Raw genomic sequence first — 27,850 nt, forward strand, 5'->3', positions numbered from 1 at the left:
GTAGGGACAGACAGAACTGGTGTAGCCTCACCTGAGACTGGGTCTCACCTGAGGTCTGCCCCCCTGCCTCTGGCACCATCATGGCTGAGTGGGACCAGAGAGCAGCATGTGACCACAAACAAAGGTTTGTTGTGAAGGTTAGGGTAGAGCTGAGTCAGGAGAAACTGAGGAAATGGTGCTTCAGCAGCAGCCTGGGGTCAGCCCGTCTGTCTCCTGTCCACAGCATCAGGGGAGAAGAAGGAAGGCTGGTCATGGGAGTCCTACCTCGAGGAGCAGAAGGCCATCACTGCCCCTGTCAGCCTCTTCCAGGACGTGAGTGGGACAATTTCCACCTAGGAAAACCTTGTGTTCCCAGTCGAGGGACTCACGACCAAACTCAGGGCTTCTGGTGTTTTCTGTGTCTAACATCCCTTAAAGGACTGGCAGAATGGAAGCGGGAGAGACAGCTTAGGAGCCTGGAGTCGAAAAGGGCTCACCATAAGGGGCTTCCAGGGTGGGAAGAAATAGGGACATGGGACCCAGGCTCACCCATCACTGGGCCTGCAGACTTTTGAATTCTATTCAATTCTATACACTGATCTTTCTGTGGCTTGGGTGAGAGAGAGCCCCTAAGTCCAGCCCTGACTCACCCCACATCTTTTAAGGGACTTGAGATCTAGTTTCTCCCCTTCTGGATCCCTGCACTAAAGACCCCCGAATAATAACCCCCTTGGTAGTACCAGGCGGGTGGGGCCTAAAGGCAGCTCCTTCACCCCAAGCCCACCAGGCAAGGATAAGGCTGGATGGAAGCTGGGTCCTCTCCAATCTGTGCGTTGACAGTACCAGACGGTCACCCATAATAAGAATGGCTTCAGACTGGGCATGAAGTTGGAAGGCATCGACCCTCAGCACCCCTCCATGTACTTCATCCTCAGCGTGGCCGAGGTGAGCTGAGGCCTGCACCACCGTCCTGATGATGTCTGTCAGGATAGATTGATGGGCCTTCCAGGGGCACGGAGGGCCTGGACTCAGATGAGAGAGACAGTGCCCTGCCCCCAGCACACAATCTAGTAGGGGATTAAGGTAGGACACATAGAAAGCTAAAAAATGAACAAAAATCAGATGAAGTGTGAGGGGTGGTGATGGTACTGAGTGGGCGTATACTTCAGTCTGAGGGGACCTGAGGAAGAGAGATCCCAAGAGCAGGGATGTTGGCATGAGTCCTACAAGGAAGGTCCTTGTCCTCTTGGAGCTCACAGTTGTGTGGGAATCAGCCAGATAAAGACATCAGCGACATGCCACAGGGGTGGCGACAGACGTGAGCAGAGAGGCACCGACAGAGCAGGAGAAGCCTCGTAGAGGAAGGGCCTCCTTTGCTGAGTCTTGAGAGATGAGTTTGGAATGAGTAGGGTGTTCCAGGCAGAAGAAGAAAAGTGGGCAGAGGCTCTGGGGTGTGGACCAGGCTGCATGTCCAAGAAGCTGCTGTCAGCTCAGTGAGGCCAGAGCAGAGTGCATGAGTGGGCACAGTGGGAGGAGATGGCAGAAGGAAAGGTCACTGGGGCCCTAAGCAGGCCTGAGCCTTGGTAGGTGCCCTCCGGGTCCTGTCCAGGGCTTGAAAGGGTAGGAGGTGTCAGAGAATCTCCCTGTCTTGCACCCAGAACTCAGGGCTCGTGAGTACATGAACTGTCTTCATCGCAGGATGGGAGAGCGTGGGGCAAATTTCATGATGGCAGGGAACCTGGGAGCAGAGAGGTGGGGTGGGGAACCTGCTAGCGTCAGTGACATCAGAGCCCCTCAGACCCCCAGGCTGGGCCAGGAGAGGTGAGGGAAAGGGAGCGGCGTCTGCTGGCATTGCAGTGCCCGTGATTCCCCCTCACGGGGCCAGGTGTGTGGCTACCGCCTGCGTCTGCACTTTGATGGGTATTCCGAGTGCCATGACTTCTGGATCAATGCCAACTCCCCTGACATTCACCCCGCTGGCTGGTTTGAGAAGACTGGGCACAAGCTGCAGCCCCCCAAAGGTAAGGCCCAGCTGGGTTGGTCAGGGTGAGGCAGGGAGCCCTCAGACTTTCCTCCTCTTCCCTGTGGTCCCCCCTACCCTGTTCCCCATTGCACACCAGCCTCTCTTCATCGCATTCCTGCTGTGACTGGGCCCCAAGGCTTCTGCTTTGCCCGTGCCCTTTGAATGTCCACTCAGGTTGTGTCCTGCTGTGCCATGGGATCCCTGGGCAGGTTCTTGAGGGTTGTGGGGTCCTCAGGCCTGCTTGACTCTGCTGCTTCAGTGTGGGGTGCCCTCACCAGGGCCCAGCCTCTGTCTGCACGGTGCTCTGTTCGTCCCCCCCGAGGGGCCTAGGTTACAAGGAGGAGGAGTTCAGCTGGAGCCAGTACCTGCGCAGCACAAGAGCTCAGGCTGCCCCCAAGCACCTGTTTGTGAGCCAGAGCCATGTGAGTGCCCCTGAGCCAGAGTGGACACCCACCCCCTAGGACGGAGTCACTGCAGCCAGCCCAGGGTATCTGCTCATCAGAGGAGAGCCATCCACTGGTGCTCTCAGCCTTGTTCTGGTTTCTCACACCAAATGGGAGGGGCACGCTGGGCAGGCCAAGGGCCAGAGGGGGAAGCTGATTACAGATTCTCCCCCGGTTCCCTCCCTCCTGCCTACTGCAGAAATCCTCCCCTCTGCACATTCCCTCGGAGCCCCGGCCCTCCATCCCAGCCTGGGCCTGGAGAGGTCCCTGCTCTTGCTTCTTGCTTTGGTCTGCTCGGTGGTTTTTGGTGTAAGGTCCAAGCTTCTATTCTGCGAGCTGCTTTTTCCTTCCTTCTCCCCAACATTGAGCCTCTCCCATTGAGTCCCAACAACTCACTTGAACAACTCTCTGTTCAAGGCAACTGGCAGCTTTATCCGGCAGCTAAAGTATCTCCTAATCCCAAGCAAAAGGTCTGAGGGATGTAGGGAACCCCCAGGAGAAATATCACCATGTCAAAAATCCAGGACCCCCGTGGGCCAGGGGCTCCGCCGTGCTGTTCGGGAAGGAACATTACTCCCCACACCCCCAGTCAGGCCCTGAGACCATACTTACAGGTTCTCAGGTAACTGGTGGGGTTCTACCCACAATGGTGACAGGGAATACAGACTTTTAAGTCAAACTGTTTAAACCTTGGCCCCACCATTGACTAGCATTGTGGTCCTGGTCAAGTTACTTAACTCGTAAAATGATGGTGGATGGTGACCCCTGTCTCACAGGGTGGGGGAGGCTTGTGCTCAGCCTGGCACACTCGTTGGGTGAATGCGTAGCCCCCTGCCAGTCGCTCACCTTCTGCCACAGTGAGGCTTCCTCTGAGTGCATCTTGGGGGCCAGGAGTTCCTGAGTGGCCTGTGGCTTATGATTCTGTCCTGGAGGGACCCTCTTTCCCAGCCTGTTTCTTCTGCCCTCCCCCCCATCTATCCCCCCAAGCTTGACTCCTGGGGAACCGACTGCTTCCTTTGCCAGTGGGTTCTGGGCCAGCACTAGCCGGTCTGGGCCTGGCCGTGGCAGCCCCTCTTCTTGCCCCCAGAGTCCCCCACCCCTGGGCTTCCAGGTGGGCATGAAGCTGGAGGCTGTTGACCGCATGAACCCATCCCTCGTCTGTGTGGCCAGTGTGACCGATGTGGTGGACAGCCGCTTCCTGGTGCACTTTGACAACTGGGACGATACTTACGACTACTGGTAGTGGGAGGGCCCAGACTTGGCCTGGGGGGTGAGGGGAGGGCAGAAGGCAGGGCGAGGGGTGGGGGGCCAGTGCTTTCAAACCTCAGGCACCATGGCCCCAGCCCAGTCCTGACTTCAGATTTTCTCCAGGGTGTAATTGTCCTCTGGATTTGATCTATATCATAAGAAACACAATGCAGTGTTAAATGTTTTATCTGAAAATACCAAAGTTAAGACGAGCAAACTCCTGTGTTCATGATTTTCCCTTAGATGTTATGGTGGTATTAGAGTTTTCAGTTAATGCTGCAGTTTTCTGACTTTCTCCTCGGCCTTCTGTGTAGCTCTCACTAGGAAGTAGGATGAGAGTGGGCCCTGAAGCCGTGCTGTCATAGGACGGCAGGCTCAGGGCCTCAGAGATTCACCTGGGACAGTGAAGTATTCTTGGGTTGCAGGTGTGATCCCAGCAGCCCCTACATCCACCCAGTGGGCTGGTGCCAGAAGCAAGGAAAGCCCCTCACCCCTCCACAAGGTGACCCTGCAGTCTGAGCAAACGCCCCTTCCTGGGCCTGGCCCCATATCCCTCTCCCCTGATCCCTTACCAGGACCTCATTAGCTGGGTCTTTAGGGTCAGGATGAGGGGGCAGATGTACCCTGGAGCCTCATCTCTGCCGGGAGTTTAGAACCCTTTGATTTTAGGAGAGGCCTGTCAACCCCTGACTCCACTGAGGTTCAAGGGAAGAAAGTTAGATGGCCCCTCAGCAAGGGAGCAGGGGTCCAGAGTGACGGAAGGGTCCTTCCCTTAGGGAGCATTAGGCTGGCCTGTGGACAGTAGAGGTGCAGATGTGGCTGGGCTGGAGCTGGAGCAATAGGGCCCAGTAGAGGGTGGGAACCAGGGTTCCCAGGCAGCCCTGTGAATGTGAGGTGGTGACATGCTTGTTTCTGATTAGCACCCCTCTGCCTCCTGCCTCAGGAGCCCCCTCCAAGGAGCTGGCTGTGGTGATGGGGGGGAGATGGTACTCCAAGGGCCTCGCTCCCTTCTGTGCTCCTGGTCCTGCTTGGGAGCAGAGAGCACCGCCTGTGTGCCTGGGTGCCTAGACAGTGCTCTCCTGCTCTCCTCCAGACTACCCAGACCCTGATAGCTTCTGCTGGGAGAAATATCTGGAAGAAACTGGGGCCTCTGCCGTGCCCGCCTGGGCCTTCAAGGTGGTGAGTCGGCTCTCCCTGCTCCCAGAGCAGAGCTCAGTAAGGCATGGAACCCTTGGCCAGCCAGAATGGGACCCTGGCCTCCCCCTTTGGCAGACCACAATTTCCCAGGCACAGCACTAGGGCTCCCTTCTTGGGGCCTCAGCTCTGCTGAGGTGGGCCTGGGCCTGAAGGCTGCTGTCCCCCTGCAGCGCCCCCCGCACAGTTTCCTGGTCAACATGAAGCTGGAGGCCGTGGACCGCAGGAACCCAGCTCTGATTCGTGTGGCCAGTGTGGAGGATGTGGAGGACCATAGGATAAAGGTAGTTCCAGGACCCTCAGGCTGGGGGAGTGGACAGGCCAATTGGGCAGGACTTCTGTGCACTGGTTAGAGGTCAAGGGCATGGCCTGAGCCAGACATAAGGCAGGCCGCACATTGTGGGGAAGAGAGCTCTAAACTTGAGGCCGAAGATCTTGGATCTCATTTTAGCCTCATCTGGGACTTACCTTTGCAGGCTTGGCAAGTCTTTTCCCTTCGCTGAGCTTTAACCTTCTCATCTGTAAAATGGGCCTAATAAGACTTGTCCTACCCACAGATTGATGGGAGAAGCCAGTAACTTAATGAGTGAAGCCCTTGGAAAATGTGGCAGCCAAGATGGATTGCGTGGGGTTGGCCCCTTGGTTCTTCCAATCCAGAATCTTGCTTCTGACAGGCCCTAGGGATGGGGAGAGCCCCTGGAGCCTGGAGGACCTCCCGGCTCATCTGGGCCCCTTCCACGAGGAACACCTGACCTCCACGGACCTTTTCTTCCCAGCTCCACTTTGATGGCTGGAGTCATGCCTATGACTTCTGGATTGACGCTGACCACCCAGACATCCACCCGGCGGGCTGGTGCTCAAAGACAGGGCATCCCCTGCAGCCTCCTCTCCGTGTGTACCGCTAGGACCCTCTGACCCTTTCCCTCTGCTGTCCCACCCTGCCCCCCAGCTCTGACAACTTCCCTCCTATAGGTTGCCCTGGGGGCTCTGACCATCATGCCCAGGTCTGATGCTGCAGGCTCCCGTGCTCACAGTGAGCTCTGGGACCCCCATCCTCCCTCTCTGCCACACTAGGCAGTGCTTCTGGCTTCCCCACTTGTTGGGTTTGGGGTATTGAGGTGTGAGGGGGCAAGGTCACCTGGGAGCATGTGCTTAGAAGGTGGTTATACACCTGGCAGTTCTCTCAGCGTCTAGCAGAGCCACACAGAGCAGGCATTGGGTTTGCTAAGGAGATGCTGGCTCCCTTCAATAAAACTCTGTCCCCTACGCAGGCAGGGGTTAGAGGTCAGGTCACTGGACTGCTCGGCCCTAGTTCTCACCCCCAGGATCCCCCCTTATTTCCCTGCTGCCACCACATCTGTCTCACAGTCGATTATTCTCCAAGCGTGAGCAGAGCCTAAAAAGTTACCAGAATCTTGGGGACGGACACAGGGAAACAGAGAGAATAGCATGAATCTGCCTGATGTGGCTTCTAAGGTATAGCTGTGCCCCCACCAGCTCTGAGTGGAGCTCCTCCCCTAGGGTTCTCCTCTCTGAGACAGAGGGCATGGCCTGCTATCTCAACGAAGTGTGTGAGAGCCAAGCCCTCATTCCCCAGAGAGGGGCAGAGAGCCAGCAGCAGGCAATGGCGTCAGCCTGGCTCAGGGCCCTGAATCAGGGGCACTAGTTCCTAGTGCTGACCTTCCTGGGGAGACTCCCCTCCCTCCCTCCCTCCCCACCCCAGGACCCTATGCTGACTCTTCCTCCTGCTCCTCCAGGACCGAGAGAGCCCAGCTCTGCCTCCGCTGGGGACTGTCCTCCTCTCAGCTGTCAGCGCCTGCCGCACACCAGGACCTCCAAATACAGCTTTCACCACCGGTGAGCGGAGGGCTCCTGCTAAGAGGCCTCGGGCATTGTTCAGAGAGGGTCTGTTTTCCACCTGCTGTGTGCGCCCAGCTGAGCAGGGCTCACCGAGACGCTCTCCCAGTGGAGCTAGGGCTGGGAAGGGCTGAGTAGGAACCAGTGGATTCAGCCTAACTGAAGCCGCCTCCTTCTCCAGGAAGTGCCCCACTCCTGGTTGTGACGGCTCTGGCCACGTCACAGGCAAGTTCACAGCTCACCATTGCCTCTCGGGCTGCCCACTGGCCGAGAGGAACCAGAGCCGGCTGAAGGCGGAGCTGTCCGACTCGGAGGCCTCGGCCCGTAAGAGGAACCTCTCAGGCTTCTCCCTAAGGAAGAAGCCTCGCCATCATGGCCGGTGCGGAGGGCAAGGGTGCAGGGCCTCGTGTCCTCCTGGGCCAGGCCAGGCACTGAGTCCCTGCCACGGACCTGGTCCCTCTCTCTCCAGGATTGGACGCCCTCCAAAGTATCAGAAGATCCCGCAGGAAGATTTCCCGAGTGAGTCCCAGGTCACCTCCTGCCCTCCACAAAGTGTTTACCATGAGTGCTTAGTAATTGTTGGTGGGGTGAGTCGCCGGAGGGCCTGGAGGGGGAGAAGCTGGAAGGAAGGCTGAGATACGTGGGGAGCATAGAGCAGTGGCAGAGCACGGGATGGAGCCTGGAGTGACCTTAGGTTCCAGCCCCATTTCACCCACAGCCTTTCTGTGAGTCTGCGGGAAAGGCACAGAGCCTCTCTGGGCCTCTGGTTTTCTACCGTGGGCAGGATGATGCTCCCGGCTCTGCTATTCTCAATTCTAGGCTTCCTGGGAGGGAGAGATTGCTGTCACTTTCTAGCTGTGTGACCTTGAGCAACTCACGTAACGTCTCTGAGCCTCAGTCTCCTCCTTTGAAAACATGAATAATGCTTGCCTTTCAGGTGTCAACTATGTAAAGTAATAGTGCCTTCTACTACCATTTACTGAGTACCTACTATGGGCAAGGCACTGTATATGAAAAGCACATCCACTCTGGCTGACTCCCACAAGCACCCTGCAATGTGGATACCGTGCTCTCCTTCTAGAGAAGGGGAATGGGAGGCTCAGAGAGTGAAGTCACTTGCCCAAGGTCATTTGCCTTGTAAGGGCAGAGCTGGGGTTTAAACTTGGGTCTGACTTCTCCTGCCACATGCTGCTGGTTTAATAGACAGAAAGCACCTAGCCCAAATGTCAGTCCACTTCTCGACCCCTTCCTGTGAGTCAGCTCGGCTGCCATGACAGAGCACCACAGATCGAGGGGCTGAAACAACAGAAATTTATTTTCTCGCGCTTTGGAGGCTGAAAGTCCAAATCAAAGTGTCAGCAGATTTGGTCTCTCCCTCCTCCTTGGCTTGCAGATGGCCATCTTCTCGCCGTATCCTCACCTGGTCTTTCCTCTGTGTGCGTGCGCCCCTGGTGTCTCTGTGTCCAGATTCCCTCCTATAAAGATGTCAGTCAGACTGGCTTAGGGCGCACCCTGGTGGCATCGGTTTACCTTAACCACCCCTTTAAAACCACCCTTTAAAGGTAACGCAGTCACCTTGTGAGGTGCTGTGAATTTGGAAGGACACAGTTCAGCCCATAGCGTGCTCCAATGGGAGGGACAAGGTGACTGAGCCCTCCACTGGGTGACAGGTTCATCTTACGTCTTCAGCCATCAGCACAGGGCCTGAGACACAGCAGGGACGCTGAGAATCTTGCTTCAGGTGAGCTGAATGCACATCATTCTAAGGTGAGAAGAGACCTTGAGAAATCACCTGGTTCATTGCAGTTTCTGGGCAGGACCCAAGCTAGTCCACTTCTTCAGGAACAACCTCTGTAGCCTGGGCAGTATAGACCACACGAGTAAAAGGACAGTCCTGAAGTCAGACTGCCTTTCACAGGCTGTGAGACCTTGGACAGGTACGCCACCTCTCTGAGCCTCAGCTTCCTCGTCTGTAAAACACTGATGATAACAGTGTCAATCTTAAACGGGGATGGGAGGCTTAAAGGCGGGGTCCGTATAAAGTGCCCAATAACCTGTGGGAGTTGTTATTAGTCCTGATCTCTTGCCTCACTCCTTCTTGCTGCTCTTCTGTACTCTTCCCTTGTGGTGGAAACAGAGGGCAGTTCCACAGCCTCAGGCCTGAGTGAGGAGGGTCTTGGCCAGCCTCCGGGCCCTCAGAGGGAGGACTTCAGGGGACGGTAATGCAGTGGGCGCCACTTCTGTCCACCCGTGGTCCACCTGGTCAGCTTCCATTGCGGGGCCACAGTTCTGACCACCAGAGGGTGCTTGCCTATTGTGTTCATTCCAGAATTACCCTGAGAACTGGGAAGTTGTCTTTCCAGAGGCTGAGGCTGTGACCCAGAGAGGGCTCACCCAAGGCCACCAGTCACTTCAGGGGCAGAGCAGGAGACAGAGCCCAGGTCTCTGACCTCTGTGCAGGGCTCCCCTGCTCTCCCAGCTGGCTCCCACACAGAGGGGACACTGGTTGCTCTGGATTTTGTTCCAGAAGAGACTCCCCACACATCCATGGGTAGACCTCCTCAGATGGGCTCTGGGGTTTGTTGGTACACAGCTCTGTGGGGAAGGCTGCCTGGAGACAACAGGACTCCAGTGTGCCTGCCCTGCTCACGGGGCTCTTCAGCCCATGAGTGTTTGTAAAAACAAGAGGAAACCACAGAGATTTCCATACCCAACCAGTTCATTTACAGATGGGGAAACTGAGACCCGTATTAAGTTCCTTGCCTGGGATTAAAGAGCAAATTAGTAAGGCACTGACCCCACCTCCAGATTCTGAGTCCACTGTATGTTTTCACTGTGCTGTGCATTTTTTCCCTGTGGCTCTCCCAGCTTTTCCATAGTGCTGGTCCAGCAAATGTTTGTAACTTCCGATAATAGCAGTGCTATAGACTGAATATTTGTGTCACCTCAGAATTCGTATGTTGAGGGGGCTGGCCTGGTGGCGCAGTGGTTAAGTGAGCGCCTTCCGCTTTGGCAGCCTGGGGTTCACCGGTTCAGATCCCGGATGGGGACATGGCACTGCTCAGCAAGCCATGCTGTGGTAGGCATCCCACATATAAAGTAGAGGAAGATGGGCACAGATGTTAGCTCAGGGCCAGTCTTCCTCAGCAAAAAGAGGAGGATTGGCAGCAGTTAGCTCAGGGCAAATCTTCCTCCAAAAAAAAAAGCATTCATATGTTGAAACCTAATCCCCAGTGTGATGGTGTTTGGAGGTGGGGCCTTTGGGAGGTGGTTATGTCATGAGGGCGGGGCCCTCATGAATGGGATCCGTGCCCTCATAAAAGAGGCTCCTGAGAGCTCCATCACGCCTTTGGCCGCGTGAGGACACAGCGAGAAAATGGCCGTCTGTGAACCAGGAAGTGGACCTTCAGCAGACACAGAATCTGCAGGCGCCTTGATCTCGGACTTCCCAGCCTCCAGAACCGTGAGAATAAATTTCTGTTGTTTATAAACCAAAAAAAAAAAAAAGAACAAGAGGAACTGTTTCTGACCCACAGCTGAGTGATTGGTAGTCGGATGAGACACTGTGACTGCCTGTGGGCGCTCCTGTCCTGGGTTCCGGGGAAGAAAGATAAGGAGCAGGCTCCCCACAGACTTGGCGTTGTCCCCCAGTCCCTCACCAGGTACATAGAGCCAGAAACAGAGCGTCATAGAGAGGCACCTGGGAGGACAGGGGGCCAAACTCACGGCCAGATAGGTAAAGTGCTTGTGGTGGGGACTGTCTTGGGAGATCTGGATGCACCCCAAATGGATGCTGAGAGAGCTGGCTGCGCTGGGCGGAGGTAGCAGGCTCCTTGGTGGTGCTGAAGTGGAGCTTTCGGAGTGTGAGAGGAGCCCGGGTTTGGGAGGATGAGCAGAGAGGGCAGCAGGCAGGCAGAGCAACAGAAGAACAGTCCGTGAGGCTGGGAATGCCATCTGAGAGGCTCTGAGGGCAATGGCGAGGTGCCGAGGAGTCAGGGTGAGAGGCTGAAGCTAAGGGGAGAGAGGGAAGGACAATCCGTGATGAGCAGGGGAGGGCCTGTGAGAAGAGGGCAGCGGACCGCTGCATCCACACGTCTCGAATTAGCACCCAGTGAAGAGGAAAGAGCCAGCTCTCCTGGACTACCCATGGGACAGTGACCACGTGGCCCAAAGCCAGCCAAGGCTGGCAAGGTGGGTGGGGCAAGGTTTGTCAGAGCCGCCAGAAGTAGGTGAAGTCCAAGTCGGGGAGCGCCAGTCCTGGCCACGGAGAAGGCGAGCAGAGCAGCGTCACTCATCAGCTCGTACAGCAGCCTTGAGGCTGGAGGTCAGGAGCCAGGGATTCCAAGAACACATCAGGAAGCAAAGTGACAGGCAATATGGAGTTGGCGGGTGGGTCATGGATCACTTTCTAGGGACCAAAGTAGGCAGGGTGCCGGTATGCAGGTAGCGAACCAGACCAGGCTGGGGAACAAGGGAAAGGAATGGAGCTTGAGGCAGTGGCAGTGGCTAGAGAAGTGGGCTTCAGACTGGGCAGGGTGATTCTGTTTGAGAATCAGAATCACCCTGGCTCTGCGAGAGTTGTTTGGGTCCCAAAAGGTCATAGGAAAAGGAGAACAAACAAAATGGGCTTCTGATGTCAGAGCTGAGCTTGCTTGGATGTTGGGGGCCATTTTGATGCAAGGTATCTAAAGAATGGTGTTTTCGAGGATGCTGCAGGATCTCCAAGAGAGCATCCTTATAGGGCCCAGGGTGATGCAGCCTTAGAGAGACAGCGGTAGGGTCATTCCAAACAGCTGACCTGAGAGTCCTTAAAGTGAGGAACCAGCTTTACCAGAGGGAGTGAGCACGGGGTGAGGAGTCAGACCTACATCACCCTCTTGGCTCTGCAAGGCTATCAGCAGGGGGCCAAGGTCCTCCCGAGCGGTATGGGTATGAGCGGGCTTCTGGGACCACATTAGTGCTCAGCATTGGCCTGCCAGCCTCTGCCTCTGCTTTCTAGCACTGACTACCGATGTCATGCACCAGTCCCTCTTCATGTCGGCCCTGTCGGCCCACCCTGACCGTTCACTCTCAGTGTGCTGGGAGCAGCACTGCAAGCTCCTGCCAGGAGTGGCGGGCATCTCGGCCTCCGCAGTCACCAAGTGGACCATCGATGAGGTGAGGTGCAAGGCCCCTCCCCCTCCCTCCTCCCCTACTTTACCCTCTCATCACGCCCTGACAGGAGGGCTCAGGAAAGGCCCTCCCCAAGCAGAGCCCAACGCTGCTCCTGACACTACCTCCTGCTCACCCCTCTGCTCCATGGTCCCTCCCAGCTGCCCAGCGGGGCTGACTAAGAGCCTGTCTGATGGGCCCATCCTAGTGGATAGGGAGAGAGACATGCTGCTAGTCCAGCTGGAGATCCAGCAGGAGAGACAGGCTTCAGCCCTGGACCTCAAGAGCAAGGGACTTCACCTTGCACACCCAACAGCACAGAGACAGAAGGATTCTCTTGGGCTGATAAGAAAAAGCAACCCTGTCGTAGCCTAGAAGCCACCGTGGCCATGTAGACCCACCTCTCCTCTACACTCCCAAGCCCCTGTCCCCTTGGCAACATGTCTTTTTTGGTTTCCAAGGTCTTCAGCTTCGTTCAGACCTTGACAGGTTGTGAGGACCAAGCACAACTCTTCAAAGATGAGGTAAGGTGCAAGTGCAGAGTGGGGACAGAAGGGTCACTGTCAGAGATGGCAGGAAGCAGTGCCATCATCAGCACTGCCACCAGCTAGGGAGGGCTCTCTGTCGTCCCACCTGGATGAGACTAGTCATAGTGACCCACGTCTCTGGGAAAAATCTGGTATAGACCGAGGCCCATTTTGCAAACCCTCTGCGTTCAGACCATCCTCAAGAAGGAGAAGGCATTGTGAAGACAGGACTCCATTCACCCCTCTCCTCTCTGCCCAGACTTTTGTTTTCCAAACTTAGCTTCAACAGTACAGTCAATAAATTTAAAGTGTATTTTGAATGGCATGGATATTGCCATTTACTGCAAGGATCCTCACATACACTTAAAATCAAGACCCAAGAGCTTACCAAAGATAAGAAGCCGGAGTTGTAGATAAAAGAACCCTCACTTTAGAGACAGTTTGGTTTTGAATCCTAGTTCCGCCCAATTTGAGCTCTTTACTCTCTCTGAGTCTACATCTTCTTATCTGTAAAATGGAGATAAAATGAGTGTAATGATGGCTACCTTGCAGGACCATTGTGAGCATTAGAAATGAGGAATAGGCCGTTGTTCCAGAATGTCTGGCATAATTATGTCACTAGCATAGATATTACTATATAGCAATACTATAGAGTAATATATGAACCATGTCACTATACCAGAAGGCCTAATACAATGAGGGCTCAGTCAATACAATGGACAACTATTGTGTCGTTGTCCTTAAATAAAGAACTTTGTTATGACCCTCCTAATTTGTAGAGTTTGAAACTGGAAGGGATCTTTGAGCTTGTTTAGGTCTTCCTTACAAAGAGTCCACACATCTCCCTTCACCCAGGAAAGTCTAGTGTCGTTCCCGCCCAGGTCAGGTGCCCATAAGAAAGGACTTTGCTCCTCTTTCCCTGGAAGAATCTCTTTATCCAGGCCCAACACAGCCAGGTTCTTTGTCGGATCCTTGTGTGGTAGAGCTCCCAAACTCCTCCCCATTCTGGGTGCTTGCCTTCTGGGTTGGTAAAAGATTACCATGATATGTGTGTTCAGAGCTGTACCCCATGTTTCAGATGCCCTCTGACCAACACAGAACACACTAGGCTGTGGCTGCCCTAGATGTTTTTAGTTTTTGCTTTTAAAAAGACTATTTTTTGTAAAGCAGTTTTAGATTCACAGCAAAACTAAGAGGAAGGTACAAAGATTTTTCCATATAGCCCCCTGCCCCAACACATGCACAGCCTCCCTGTTTATCAGCATCACTCACCAGAGTGGTACATTTGTTACAGTTGATGAACCGACACCTAGATATTTTTTAATGAAGATAAAATTTACATGGGGTGAAATGCATATGTCTTGAAAATACAATTCCACAAGTTTTGTGAAATGTATACACTCTGAACCTGATACTTCAATGAAGATATCAAACATCTCCATCATACCAGAAAGTTCTTTCTTGGCCCTTTCATGAGTCCTCACCGTCATAGGCAACCACTGTTCTGATTTCTAGCGCCAAAGATTAGTTTTATCTGTCCTTGAACTTCATGTACATGGAATCATATGGTGCGTACTCTTCTGTGTCTGTCTCCTTCCACTCAGTGCAGCGTTTTTGAGGGTCATCCATGTTACTGTGTACACCAGTACTTTGTTCGTTTCTGTTGCTGAGTAGTGCTCCATTTTATGAATATCGCACAGTTTTCCTGTTAATGGACGTTTGGGTGGTTTTCTCTTCCCCTAGATTTGAGCCCTATATTTTTGTTAGCAAAACTTCAGTTTATACTTGCTTTATTATAGCCAAATCACACCAGTTTGGGGTTTATGAAAGTCCACAAGTGCCTTTTATATCAATTATCCATTATAGTCTAACCAAATTTTCCAGTGTGTTACTTGTACCACTGGTTTTTAAAAAATTAACCTAATGTAAAACTTTGCGTTTTTCCCTATTAAATGTTACCTTGTTGGTTTCATAGTCTCATTGTTTTAAATCTTGATTCTATCATCTCTGATACCAATAAGCCTGTCCAGCCTCATACAACTTGTACAGTTGATAACTAAGCCTTCTGTGTCCTCAACCAAGTATTCACCACGCATGTTTAATGAGCCGGAGCAGAACCATGTGGCGCCCATTAGGGATCGTCCTTTAGGTGACGTCAGGTCATAAAACAATGCTGTTTGAGTGCAGTTGTTCAGCCAGCTGCAGACCTACCCAAGGGTTGTAGTCTCTGGCATTCTCCACTTGTTGGGAGAAGGACTGTCTCTCCTAGGAACATCTGCGTATCTCAGTTCAGCATTGTCTGTGATAGAAAAAAGCAACCACCAAAAGTGGGGAAGGTGTGCTGGCGGGCCCCCAGCATCCCATAGAGACTCAGAGTCGAGCAGCACCTTTGTGGGGGCTGAGGATCGCTTTCTCCAGGATCTGGTCCACCTCATCAATTTCTCCAGGGAGGACCATGCTCCAGGGAGTGGGCTCTCCCTGGCTGAACTGATGCATTCCAGGCAGTCAGAGACATGGGTCAAGATTCTCTCCAGCCGAGACACAGACCAGTCCTTAGAGCGATGCTTCATGAGTTAGAGCAAAGTGGGTAGATGGTCTTACAGGTAGTCTGCTCAGTCTGGTAGTCAGCACTGACGGTCTTAAGGAAAGTCTGCCCAGTCCTCTCTTAGTCACCTTTATTGTAGCTCTTGTGTATTTTTTAATTTATTCAGCAAATAATTAATTGATGTTGACTGTGTGTCTGGCCCAGCATAAGGTAATGAGGACGCAGAAGTTCCTCCTCTCAAGGCTCCCTGTGTAGGGGAGACAGAATTGTAAATTGCTGCTTCTGGTAGAGTGTGGTAAGGGCTCTGAGAGAGGTGTGTGCCAGGTATCATGGGAGGACGGGGAGAGGCTGGCAAGCTCTGCTGACAGTGCAGCTGGGTAAACACTGGTGACCTCCTGCCCCCTGGATGTCCCTTTTTCTTGGGTTCCTTGTGGACCGTGTCTTTCTGTTGTGACAGCGTAGAAGCCTCCTCAATCAAGTTTTGACAGTATTGATTCGGTTTTAGCTCAGCCTGTGTTAAACATTCCATGTGTGGCTCTCTAAGGATCTAATCGGGTTACCTCAATTGGGAAATTCCCTGGTCCTATCCATAGCACTGTGGGCTATTGCTTAGGGTAGGTTATTGCATTTGGCTCATCTTATCCATTTTTCTGTTGATTTCCTCTACCTTTAAGGTCAGAACATGACCTTTTTCCTGATTTTATGGCCCAAAACTCCCCATACACACCAGCACACATACAATATCTTGATGCTCTGAAATAGTCTCATTGTCTCCTTACTTAGTCCCAAATTGCTAGACCACAAACCCCAGTCTTGGCTTCGAAGAACCTAGAATCTGGTCCTTGGCAGTTACCTGGTGAGAAATGTCCAGGTCATGCACAAGAACCACACCAATGGGTTTTCTGAATAATAATAAATGAGTTCTTGTAAAAATCCATGCTGCATATTTAACTACGTCTGGGGTTCCTTTTCTTCATATTCTGAACTTTAGGATGTCAAGGCCACTTAGGGCTGTTGGTTCCAGCTCTTCCTGGACCAGGCTCTGTGATTCAGTGGAACCACTGAGAGGGGACCTCCGAGTCTAACTGGCCCAGGGTGTCTGGAATTGGGTGTTTATGCACTGACACATCTGCCTGAGCTCAGCCAAGAGGGCTCTGTAGGTCTAAGGTACTTGTCTCCCAGGACGGCCACATGGCCGATGGGTCCCCCACACAATTTTTGGCATCTGGGGCTCTTTTCCCATCAGGGAGGCACTGGAGAGACAGTGGAATGCTGGACTCTGTGGGAACTGCTCCCCCCTTGATCTCCTTGTCCGAGGTGCCGTCTGCATGGACAAGATGGGGACGTGGACTTACTCACTGAACCCAGATGCTAGACCTGGGAGGCCCATTTGCACTTGACGGGTCTTCTTAGGGTATTTGAACGGAAGTATAACTCTGATAATCTCATCAGGAACTTTTAGCTATTAGGCTTTTGTTTTCTTTCTTTGTTTTTAGAAGGTGTTTAGCCATCAGAAGTGCCAGCTTTCAGAGCTTCTTTGGTTAGTGACTAGTGAAGGACCAGAAAGCTGTTTTCTCAGAGCTGCTGGAAGGACAGATGTGGGGTTCATTGCCCCAACCCAGTTTAACCTATAAGGTTGCCAGCCTCTCTGAGAGGCATCCTGCCCGTTGCCACCCCTCAGAGACCCCTTTGTTCACCTTTTCAGTGTTTACTGAGCACCTGCCATATAGCAGGTGAGTGGCCATCTGGCGCTCCTGGAAGACAAGTGAGCGAACCCATACAGTTCCGTGGAGTCTGTTGAACTCTGCTCCAGGCAGAGTGGAAGGAGTGGGCAGCTCCGGACGTTGGGAGAAGCATTGGGCTTCAGCTGGCCGACGGAGAGAAGGGCTGCCGAGCAGGGGTGAAACAGGGCACAGAGGTCCAAGGCAGAAAACAGCCAGTGATTCGGGGAGGATCTGTAGTTCAGTCTGTGGAGCTGGATGTGGGGAGGCTCATAGGCAGGGCCAGGCTTCGGGGGCATCACCCCCTGAGCGGCAGGAATCACATGCATGGGAGCCCCTCTCCATCGTTCACAGTGGTCAAGAGCAAACGCTCTGGAATCACAGCTCCAGCACTTAAAAGCCAGCTGGATCTTGGACAAATTCCTTAGCCTTTCTGCCTCAGTTTCCCTATCTGTAAAATGAAGGTAACACTGGTACTGCTTCAAGGGGTGTTGTGAGGATTAAGTGAGTTAATATATAAAAAGTGTTCTGAGAACAGTGCCAGGCACACAAGAAACACCGTAGAAGTGTTTTATTTGCCATGATTCTTAAGGATTCGGCATAGGAAGGATGGTGCCGCCTCAAAAAAGGGGTCCCGGTACCCAGAGGAGGAGCCTCTTCAGGCTAAATGGTGGGACCAGGTCCACATGGTCCTTCTGCCCAAGCGCTCCCCAGCCCAGCCGAGCCCACCCCTCTGAGAAACAACTCCCTGTTTGCTCACCACCCCCCAACCCCCGACCCCATCCCTAGCCCCACACAACCCCCTCCCTGGCTCTCTTCATCTCATTCCCTCCTCCACAGCTGGCTTCCCTCCCTGTCCATACCCAGATACCTACCCCCTGGAATTAGCAATTATCAGCAGTTTCCATGTTTGCATCACCTATTTTTAGATGAAGTAATTTTAAGCAAATAATGTACATCATGGCGTTTCATGCTGAATACTTTAGCATGCATCTCTAAAAACTAAAGTCTTTCTCTGCATAACCACCCCATTGTTATCCCACCTAACAACTTGACAGTGACGCCTTCATATCACCTAATACCCTGGCTGTATTCAGTTTTCCCTGGTTGTGCCCAGAATATCCTTTGCAGGTGGTGTTTTTGACCCAGGATCCAAACAAGGTCCACATGCTTGGTTTGGGTTATTGTAGCTCTTCTAGAATAGTCCCCTCTCTTTTTTTTTCTTTCTTTTTTTCATAACATTGAAAAAACTCTTGCAGAATGTGCCCTTCTGGATTCATCTCATTGCTTCCTTGTGGTGTTGCTTAACTTGTTCCACTATCCCCTGTATTTCCTCTAAACTGGAAGTTAGATCCAGAGGCTTAGTTAGATTCAGATTAAATCTCTCTCTCTCTTTCTCTGTCTTCCTCCCTCTCTTCTTCCCCACCCCCTTTCTCTTGCTCTCTCACAAGAGTAGCTCACAGGTAACACTGTGCACCTCATACTGCACCACATCAGAATGCCCACAGTGTCTACTTGTCTCCTGTTGTCAGGGCTAAGATTGACCGGTGGGTTCCTTAGGGGACAGCAAGAGCAGATTTTTTGAAGCCGCTGTCAGTGAGGACTCAGAAGACGTTATGTAAATACACACTGAAATCCAGACCAGTCAGCAGAAAGAGACAAAGAGTGTGCGTGTGTGAACATGGGGGAGCCAGTAGATGTCTTTCTTTCCTTCTCTGTCCCCATGGCTGTCTTCCTTTTTTCCTTTCTCCCACCCTTCTCCTTTCTCCTTTTCCTTCCTCCTCCTGTCCCTTCCTCCTTCCCTTCCCCGTATATCCTTCACTCCAATTTTCTTTCTCCCCTCCCCACTCCCATGCACATCCTCCCTATCCTTCACTCCTTCCCCATGACCCTCCACTTTCTCCGCTTTCCGCCTCCCTCCCCCAACCCCTCAGATGATTGACGGCGAGGCCTTCCTTTTGCTGACACAGGCGGACATTGTGAAGATCATGAGCGTCAAGCTGGGCCCAGCCTTGAAGATCTATAACGCCATTCTCATGTTCAAAAATGCCGATGACACCTTAAAGTGACTGGCTCCGGGCTGGGCCCTCCTCCAGCCCAGGTGGGCCTCTGTCTGCAGCTGATGCTTCCTTCCCAACTTGAGTTCCTCATATCCCACCTGTACCCCACCACCATCTCTATCTTACCAGGGGTGGTCCTTCTTTCCGGGGCTGCTTCCTACAAGGTACATGGGAGCAGACGGGCCCTGGGGGAGATGGAGTCCTAGCTGCCTGGTCCTGGAGCTCATCTACCACCAGGCACAGTGGTGAGGGTGTGACTGGGCTGGAGGAGCTTTACTGGTGGAGTAGGTTGGAGGGGCCCTGCCTATGGCAGCCCCACATCTCCAGCTGACTTGTTTAATCACTCTTTGGGTCTTTTTCTTAGCAGTTAAGAACAGTCTGGTAGAACGGGAGTTCTCTGATCTGAGGCCCTTTTCTCTTCGGCATCTCTCTGTGCTTTCCTTTCCTTGTCTCCTTTCCTCCTACCAGGAAGTAACCCTGCTGCAAAAGTATTTACTCAAAAACACCTCCTCCCTTTTCTGTCTGCTGGTTTTGCTGCCCTCATTCTGCTGCCTGGTTTCCTGGGCAGTGTCCCCAGCCATGGCCCAGCCAGACCCCACTGGCTCTTCCTCCTTAGATGGGTGAGCCTCAGAAACATGTTTTCATAGGATCCACTGGGAGTCTCTGACTGCCTTTCTCCCTTTTGCCCAGAATTGGGGGATTCTGAGCCGAGATGCCTTCTTAAGCGTGCCTGGTTCTGGACCACATGGCATGTTAGTGTGCCATGCCAAGTCCTATTTCCAGCACAGTGGGTGTTTAGAGCCTGTTTTACCTCTGCGGCAGAGGTTAAGGTTCCACAGGTGTTCCCCATACACCCTTCCTGTGTTGGGTGTTGGGAAGAAGCAGCCTGGCCAGCTAGGTAGCTGTGGCCAGCCCAAAGGTACATCAGACAATCTGGGGTCTTTGGCCAGAGCGGCAGCTCCAGCAGGCATGGTGGCTCCCAAAGCTGGGCATAGAATCCTTTTCTGCAGCCATGGATCTCAGCCAAGATGCTGCCGTGGGGTGAGGGCCCCGTGCCTGCCAGGCCTCCTGCCGGGGGCAGGTAGCACTCTGTCTAGCATACACACGCCGTGACATCACATTCTACCTGTCCCGTGAATGTCTTGCTCTTGAGGAGTCTTACAAAGCCCACTTGAAGTTGAGAGTTGGGAAGGTGAATTCTTCTATCTTTGAGTTCTCTGTGTCACTTAAACCTTTCTCACCACTCGCAGTCTGTCTTACACTGCCAGCTGGGAGCCTCCTGGGGCTCTGGGACTTCGACCTTTCTGTCCAAGTGAGCACCCAGCCTCCACTGAGCCACTGCCACACCTGCCTCCCAACCTGGAGGGGGTGGGGTCAGAGGCCCCACATGGAGGTAAGGAGCAACTGCCAAGCTCCAGTGGCCACAGGTGCTGAGATGGGTCTGCAGGGTGTGGAGCCAGGGGGACCTTTCTCTCGGTCATGTGATGTGTGTGTGCGCGTGTGTGTGTAGGGCACTCTCAGAAGTGTTTGACAGGGTGCAGATGTGAAACTTGGTATTGGGAAAATGTCAAGGGCTATAATTAAATATGAAGCTTTGTCTTTCCTGTAGAGGTGGGAACCCCAAAGCTCTGTTGATTCTTGCTCCAGCCCAGTTGGAGACCCTCGCTCACATGGGTGCAGACAGCTTTGCCAGGGCAGCCGTTCGGCCGCCTGAGCTGAACTCCCACAGGGCTTCAGATGTTCCTTTCCTTTCCACCCTTAGCAGCAGCTCTGAGCACAACCTTCCTGAGAGGAAGCCGAGTGGGCCGTGCCTCTGGCTGGGGCTTGGGTTTACAGAGGTTGCGATGGTGCCCCCCTGGCCAAGAGTAATGAGGAGCAGGTCTGAGCCCCTCTATCTTGGTTGCTTGGGTGGTGGCAAAACTCACCAGCTCCTTGGCCTTGGCCACTCCTCTCTGAAACTGGCGAGAGATGCTCACGGGCTTTGTGGTATGAGGAGGAGGCAGCTAGTATACATAGCTGTGCTGTGGGACCTCACCACTTCTAAGAGGCGGGCCTGGTACAGCTTCGCCATGTGGATCTGCCAACCGCACTCCTAGTGCTTGCCTACGGGAAAGTCAGGATGGACTAAGGGTCTTGGAGAAAAGGACCCCCAGGCCTGCGAACTTTGAGGCCTCAGCACTTTCTGTGCCAATGTCAAACTCTCTGGAAAGAAACCAAATCATAAAAAAGGAGAAAGAAATCTGCCTTCTCTCTGCCCCACTGCCCCTTCACCCTCATCCTGTCCCCAAATGGGATCATTGCATCTTGACTGGGAGCGCAGTGAGGGGATGGAGTTGGCGCTGATGCCCAGTGCCATGTGCCCTCTGCCCTGCTCTCCAGCAGCAGGCACCACACACGCTGGGCCCACAGCCTCACCCAGCGCTTGCCCAGCCCTGGCCTAGGGCCATGAGGACATTTCTGTTTAATTTTTGAAGCAGAGAGTATGATCCCAGAGTTTGAAAATGAAGCCTGTTTGCACTTTCATTCACATGCACTTTGGTGGAGTAACGTTTTTGTACTTGCCTCGTGTGTGTGTGTGTGCGTGTGTGTGCACACATGTATGTTCTTTAAGAGACTTCTCTGGTTTAAGATAAAGTGACTCTTGAAGGAGAATGTTACAAACAAAATGTGGTGTGTTTGTCAATGTATTGAAACAACATAAATAAACTTGAACAACTGAATAATATGCAGTCAGAGTGCATTTCTATTTTGAAGGTAAAACATCCAGAAAACACAAAAGGAATATCAAATGGTGCCAGTACTGAAGAGAATAAAGCATTCTTCTTGCTGTTAGGGGTCCTAAATAACCTGATTTTTATTCTATTTTAAAGATAAGAAACAGTGAATAAAGATAAATCGATATGCTGGTCTACATTGAGAAACAGAAACAATGGGAATCCCCAGAGAACAGTGTGAAAAGGGCCTGATCCTTGACAGTTTATAAGTGGTCAAGGCAGAAAATTCAACAAAGCCTCCAGTTTTTAAAATAACATTAAACTTTCAGGTGGGGAAATGTCAAGCTGAATGGTTAGAATTTGTTAAGGTTCCCAGAGACGGTGTGAACAGATGAGAAAGTGGCCAAAATGCCATGTTCAGTCACATCAGCCCCTTTCATGTCAATATCCTTAATTCCTTTGCCCTGCTGCTCTTCCAGACTACTTGGCTAGAAGAAAACCAACCACAGAGCTGTCCAAGAGCCCATCATCTCCACATCTTGACCAGGAACTTATCTGATTGAGCAGATTGGTGCTGTGGTTGACTGATGGTCTCTGGTGGCTTCAATGTGAACCCTCAAAACTCTCCAGGAAGTGGCTGGGTCTTTTGGGGGTTCGCTATGACTTCACTTACCATGCTCCACAAACCTCCTACCCCATTGCCTTCCCTGTTGTCTCAATAGACGTCCTCACCATCTATGTCACAGAGAAAATGGAAGTCATCAGAAGGGATACCCCCACCTTCCTGCCATGTCATCTGCCAGTCTCCTATCCCCCCCCCCCATCCATCCTTCCTCTTTCCTGCCTATCACAGTGGAAGAGTTGATCCTTCCACTTGTCAGAAGCTAATCCTCTACCCACTACGCTGCTATAAAGGAAAAAGAAAGATAGAGAAACAAGAAAGGGCTTCAGAAATTTAAAATGTGATTGCAGAGATAAAATAGTTCAACACAAGAGTTGAAAGATAAAGTTGAGGGTATTGCCAAGAAAGTAATCTAAGAGGCAAAGATGAAAAATAGAAATGAACAAGAAAATTAGAGGCCTAGCTGGAGGTCCAATATTCACCTAATAGGAATGCCAATAAGAGAGAACAGAAAAAAAAAAACTATATAAAATCTTTTGAAAAAGGAAATTTCACAGAGAGGAGAGACAGTAGTCTCCAAAGTGAAAGGTCGCATGGAAAGCCCAAGACAATGAATGTAAAAGAAATGACACCAAGCTACATTATTGTGAGATGTCAGACTAATGAGATCAAGGAGATCTAAGCTTCCGGAGGGAAGAGAACAGCTCTCATCCAAAGGAACACGAGTCACTATAGCATTGAACTTCCCAGTAGCAATGCTGGAAGCAAGAGAGTGGAGCAGTGTCCAAAGGAAACTTATTTCCACCCTAGAATTCTGTACTCAGCTAAGCTGTCAATCAAATGTGAAGGCAGAACATTTTCAAACATACAAGGTCCAACTTCCACCTCCTGTGCACCTTTCCTCAGGAAGCTACTAGAGGACGTGCTCCATCAAAATGAAAGGGGAGGAGGGCCGGCCCCGTGGTCAAGTGCTTAAGTTCGCACGCTCTGCTTCAGCAGCCCAGGGTTTCACTGGTTCAGAACCTGGGCACGGACCTAGCACTGCTCATCAGGCCATGCTGAGGCAGCATCCCACATAGCAGAACTAGAAGGACCTACAACCAGAATATACAACTATGTACTGGGGGCCTTTGCAGAGAAGAGGAAGAAAAAGAAAATGAAAGAGTAAATCAAAAAAGAGGAAGATCCCAGGAACGGAAGGGTAGTTCAACATAAGAAAATCAGTCTATGTAATATACCACCTTACTAGGATGAGGGAGGCAAAAACACACGATCCTCTTAATTGAGGCAGAAAAGGCATTTGACAAAATCCAACACCCTTTCACAATAAAAACAGAAAATTTGGAATAGAAGGGAACTTCCTGAAGATGATAAAGGGCATGTACAAAAAATAAAACCCAAAAAAACAAATACCTAGCATCATACTCAATGGCAAAAGACTGAAAGCTTTCTCCCTAAGATAAGGAACAAGACAGGGAAGCCCACTTTCACCCCTGCTGTTCAATATTGTACTGGAAGTTCTAGCCAGAACAGTTAGATAAGAAAAAGAAATAAAAGGCACCCAACTTGGACAGAAAGAAGTGAAACTCTCTGTTCGTAGATGTCGTGAACTTGTATATAGTCGACCCTCCATATCCACAAGTTCCTCATCTGTAGATTGAACCAACTGTGAATCAAAGGCCTACAATGGTTGCATCTGCACAGAACACATATAGACTTTTTTTCTTATCGTTTGTCCCTAAACAATACAGTATAACGACTACTTATGTAGCATTTACTTTGTCTCAAGTATCATAAGTAATCTAGAGATGACAAAATATATGGGAGGATATGCATAGGTTATGAGCAAATACTGCACCATTTTATATGAGACGTGAGCATCCACTCGTTTTGGTATCTGCAGGGATCCTGGAGCCAAATCCTGGCAGGTACCAAGGGACAACTCTATGAAAAACCCACAAGAAAGTTGCTAGAACTAATAAACAAATTAAACAAAGTTGCAGGATATAAAATCAACACACAAAAATCACTTGTGTTTCTATACACCTGCAGCAAATAATCCAAAAAGAAAGCACTCCCATTTACGATAGCTTCTAAAAGAAGAAAATACCTAGGAATAGACTCAAACAAGGACATGAAAGCCTCAAATACTGAGAACTACAAAACATTGCTGAAAGCATTAAAGACCTAAATAAGTGGAAAGACGTCTGTGTTCATGGCTAGGAAAACTTAACAGTGTTAAGATGTCAATACTACCCAAAGTGGCCTGCAGATTAAGTGCAAACCCATCAAAATTCCAGTGGCCTTCTTTGCAGGAATGGAAAAGCTAATTCTCATATTCATATGGAATTGCAAGGGGCCCCCAAAAGCCAAAGCGATGTTGAAAAAGAACAAAGTTGGAGGACTCAGACTTCCTGACTTCAAAACTTAATACAAAGATAAAGTAGTGAAAATAGTGTGATACTGGCATAAGGACAGACATAAAGACCAATTGAATAGAATTGAGAATACAGAAGTAAACCCATACGTCTATGCCCAGTTGATTTTTGATGACAGTGTCAAGTCCATTTGACTGAAGAGAACAGTGTCTTCAACAAACGGTGCTGGGACAGTTGGATTGTGAAAAAAACGAAGTTGGATGCTTACCTTACGTCATATACAAAAATGAACCCAAAATGGATCGATGACCTAAATATAACAGCTAAAACCATAAAACTCTTAGAAGAAAACATAGAAGTAAATCTTTATGACCTTTGAATTGACAGTGGATTATAGGCGTGACATCAAAAGCACAAGCAACAAAAGAAAAAATAGGTAAGTTGAACTTCATCCAAATGAAAAACTTTTGTGCATCAAAGGACGTTACCAAGAAAGTGAAAAGATAACCTACAGAATGGGAGAAAATATTTGCAAATTGTCTATCTGATGAGGGTTTAATATCCAGAAAATATAAAGAACTCCTAAAACAAAATGACAACCCAAGTGAAAAAATGGGCAGAGGACTTGATGAGACATTTCTCCAAAGAAGATATACAAATGGCTAAAAAAACACATGAAAAGATGTTCAACATCATTAGTCATTAGAGAAATGCAAATCAACCACAATGAGATACCACTTCATACCCACTGAGATGGCCATAATCAGCAACAACAAAAAAAGGAAAATAATAATTGTTGGCAGGGATGTGGAGAAATTGCTGGTGGGAATGTAAAATGGTGTGGCCACTGTGGAAAATAGTTTGGCTGTTTGACATAAAAGGACAAATATTGTCTGATTCCACTTATATGAAGTATCTAGAGTAGGCAAATCATAGAAACAGAAACTAGATTAGAGGTTACCAGGGGTTGGGGTAAAGGGGGAATGAGGAGTTATTGCTTAATGGCTATAGAGTTTCTCTTTGAGATGATGAAAAAATTTTGGAAATAGATAATGATGATGGTTGCATAACATTGTGAGTATACTTAATGCCACTGAATTGTCCACTTAAAAATGGTTAAAATGGCAACTTTTATGTTGTGTGGATTTAACCACAATTTAAAAAAATTTTTTAAAGAAGAGGAAAACATAGGATCCAGGAAACAAAGCATTGAATGAGGAGACAAAGGGAATTTCCAGAGTGATGGGAAAGGAAAGGCCAAGTTGACAACTGAGCAACTGTCCAGGTGAGAACAGAGGGATGAATGGCTTCCAGGAATTATGAAAAATAAAGAAACAAAGAAATCAAACTGAAACCTACATGTAGTATTGTATTACGAGGATACTTTCAGTTCTGTCAGAGAGTTTAAGAGAGAATTATATATGTGCGTGTGTGTACATGCATTCAATATTTCAAGCCATCAACTGAGGCAATTATGAATTAACTTTAGGAAAAGCAGAAGTGTGTGTTTGGATGGCCGAGATCTAAATATTCATGTTCTGTAGTAGGAAGGAAGCTACTAGATAGTATTTAAAACTGAAAGATGGAGAAATAGCAGTATAATCATGCTATCAAGACACATGGAGGTAAATACCAAAGGAAGCAGCTTAAAAAGGTGAGGCATAGGACAAGGAACTGATCATTATCCACCTCATCGTCCTATTTGATTTTTAAAATTTTGTACATTTATCGCTTTCTAAAAATCTTTTTTCCAAAAGAAAACTGGGGGCCCATCTCTGACCTATGTGTGAACTCTGCGCCCAGCCCATGTGGGTAACAGGTTTTTCTGTACTGACCTCATGGCCATTACTCCCTCTACCTATGGATGAATCGACAGGTATGAGAGGGTGTATGCAGGTGCGGGTAGTGCTGGGGGAGGGTGGCCAGACCAGGCACAGAAAAGTGGCAAGGGGAATGTCAAGGGGGAGGGAATATGCATGGTGGTGGGTTCTGATGGGTTCAGTCTCTTGTTTCCCTTTGTCATCCCTGAGAACGTCTTTGACCTTCATGCCCACACAACATAATCCAGCCGCCTGAGAGAGAAGAGACTGGGAGGGTGGAAGGGAAAAGAAGAGGGAAGCGGAAGGAGGATTGGGGAGAGATTCGTATCTGCAGAAGGCTCATGTATCTGCAGGGGACTCACGGCAGGAATGGCCTTGGCTATTTTCTGCAACATCATTGAGGGGAAAGGGCAAGTTTAAGCGCTGCTGATAGCCAAGTCAGTTGGTACAGCTTTTTACAGTAGTTTGGTGGATAGGTTACAATTAACCCAGCACTCCCACTTGCAGGAGTTTATCAGACAGAAGGACTAGCACAAGGCCACAGGGAATTAACACAAAGATGTTCCCTACAGCCTTGTTAGGATTTTTGTGAAATCGCTACGTAGCAGCCTAAATATCCATCAGCAAAGGGACAGCGAGTAGGGACCAGGGATAGGGAAATTAATCCCACATTTTACAATGTGATCAGATTTAAAAAAAAAAAAACATTGACTCTCTATATGCTGACATGGAAAGAAGTGTGAGAAAAAAAGTGAATTGCTGAACAATATGTATAATATGGCCCATTTTTCTGGGGAAAAAGTGTAAGATATGTAGGTTTGGGTTGACACAGAAGTCTGGACGGATAGTCACCGTTTAGTTCACAGCAGGTACCTCTAGAAATGAGATTGAAGATGGGTTGGAGGAGAAGCTTCCGCTTTTTATTCCACATTCTTCCCTATGTTGGAATTCTTCGGTACAGTCCATGCAATACCATTTTGTGGGTTTTTTTAAAACCGGCTTTCAGAGTACAAAGGAGGAGGAGTTGGGCGGAGCAGAAGCAGCTACAGCCCTGGGAAGGTGCGGGATCTGGGGCTCTGCCCTGATTTGCTGGCACTTAGGTCGGCTGCACCCCTCTTTGGGCGGGGACCAGATGCTGAAATGTGGTTGCTGGAGGTGGGGATGGGGCGTGCGGGGCTCCTCCAGAGCCCAGTAGAGCAGCCAGTTTTTAAAGCACTGGAGTGACTGGGAAGTTGACATTTTAATGAAGAGGCAATGGAGGAAGCAGCGTGGCAGCTGGACTCTGAGTTGCCTACAGAGGAGCGGTCACTAGGCAGAGCTTTTCTCATCTGTCCAGCAGACCAGGCCCTTCCCCTGCCCTGAGTTAGAATCCTCGGTCTAGACAGCTTCAGGTCAACGGGGAGAAAGCCTGCCTTCCATGCGAGCTGGGGAGAGCGGAGTCCTGGTTCCTGAGCCTGAGGTCTCTGAAGGGCAGAATGAGGCATGGGTCTCAGCTCAGCCATGGTTCTCCTCCCAGGATGGCACAAGGGCAGTGCCAGAGCGGGCGAGCTCTGGGCAGCAGGCTTTGG

The 27,850-nt window shown here is 50.6% G+C and overlaps 1 protein-coding gene across 13 annotated transcripts in view; it reads left to right on the forward strand.

Annotated features, from left to right (window-relative positions):
- LOC103548189 (L3MBTL histone methyl-lysine binding protein 1) overlaps positions 1-27,850 on the forward strand; it is a 68,114-nt gene that overhangs the window by 17,248 nt on the left and 23,016 nt on the right. For 3 of the 13 annotated variants that reach the window (XM_070589270.1, XM_070589271.1, XM_070589275.1), the window contains 15 exons: positions 224-312; positions 820-924; positions 1,865-2,000; positions 2,333-2,424; positions 3,533-3,684; positions 4,119-4,195; positions 4,787-4,872; positions 5,061-5,171; positions 5,664-5,778; positions 6,645-6,744; positions 6,926-7,123; positions 7,214-7,263; positions 11,744-11,901; positions 12,357-12,419; positions 18,623-21,468. In XM_070589270.1, coding sequence (XP_070445371.1) covers positions 224-312; positions 820-924; positions 1,865-2,000; positions 2,333-2,424; positions 3,533-3,684; positions 4,119-4,195; positions 4,787-4,872; positions 5,061-5,171; positions 5,664-5,778; positions 6,645-6,744; positions 6,926-7,123; positions 7,214-7,263; positions 11,744-11,901; positions 12,357-12,419; positions 18,623-18,757 — 1,667 coding nt within the window. In that variant the 3' untranslated portion in view covers positions 18,758-21,468. Of the gene's footprint in view, positions 1-223; positions 313-758; positions 925-1,864; positions 2,001-2,332; positions 2,425-3,486; positions 3,685-4,118; positions 4,196-4,786; positions 4,873-5,060; positions 5,172-5,663; positions 5,779-6,644; positions 6,745-6,925; positions 7,264-10,068; positions 10,208-11,743; positions 11,902-12,356; positions 12,420-18,622; positions 21,469-27,850 lie in introns of those variants that run through there. The other 10 variants (XM_070589272.1, XM_070589273.1, XM_070589266.1 and 7 more) reach the window with 9 other exon arrangements.

The sequence above is a fragment of the Equus przewalskii genome, chromosome 21 (genome assembly GCF_037783145.1).
Source record: "Equus przewalskii isolate Varuska chromosome 21, EquPr2, whole genome shotgun sequence".
NCBI lineage: Eukaryota > Metazoa > Chordata > Mammalia > Perissodactyla > Equidae > Equus > Equus przewalskii.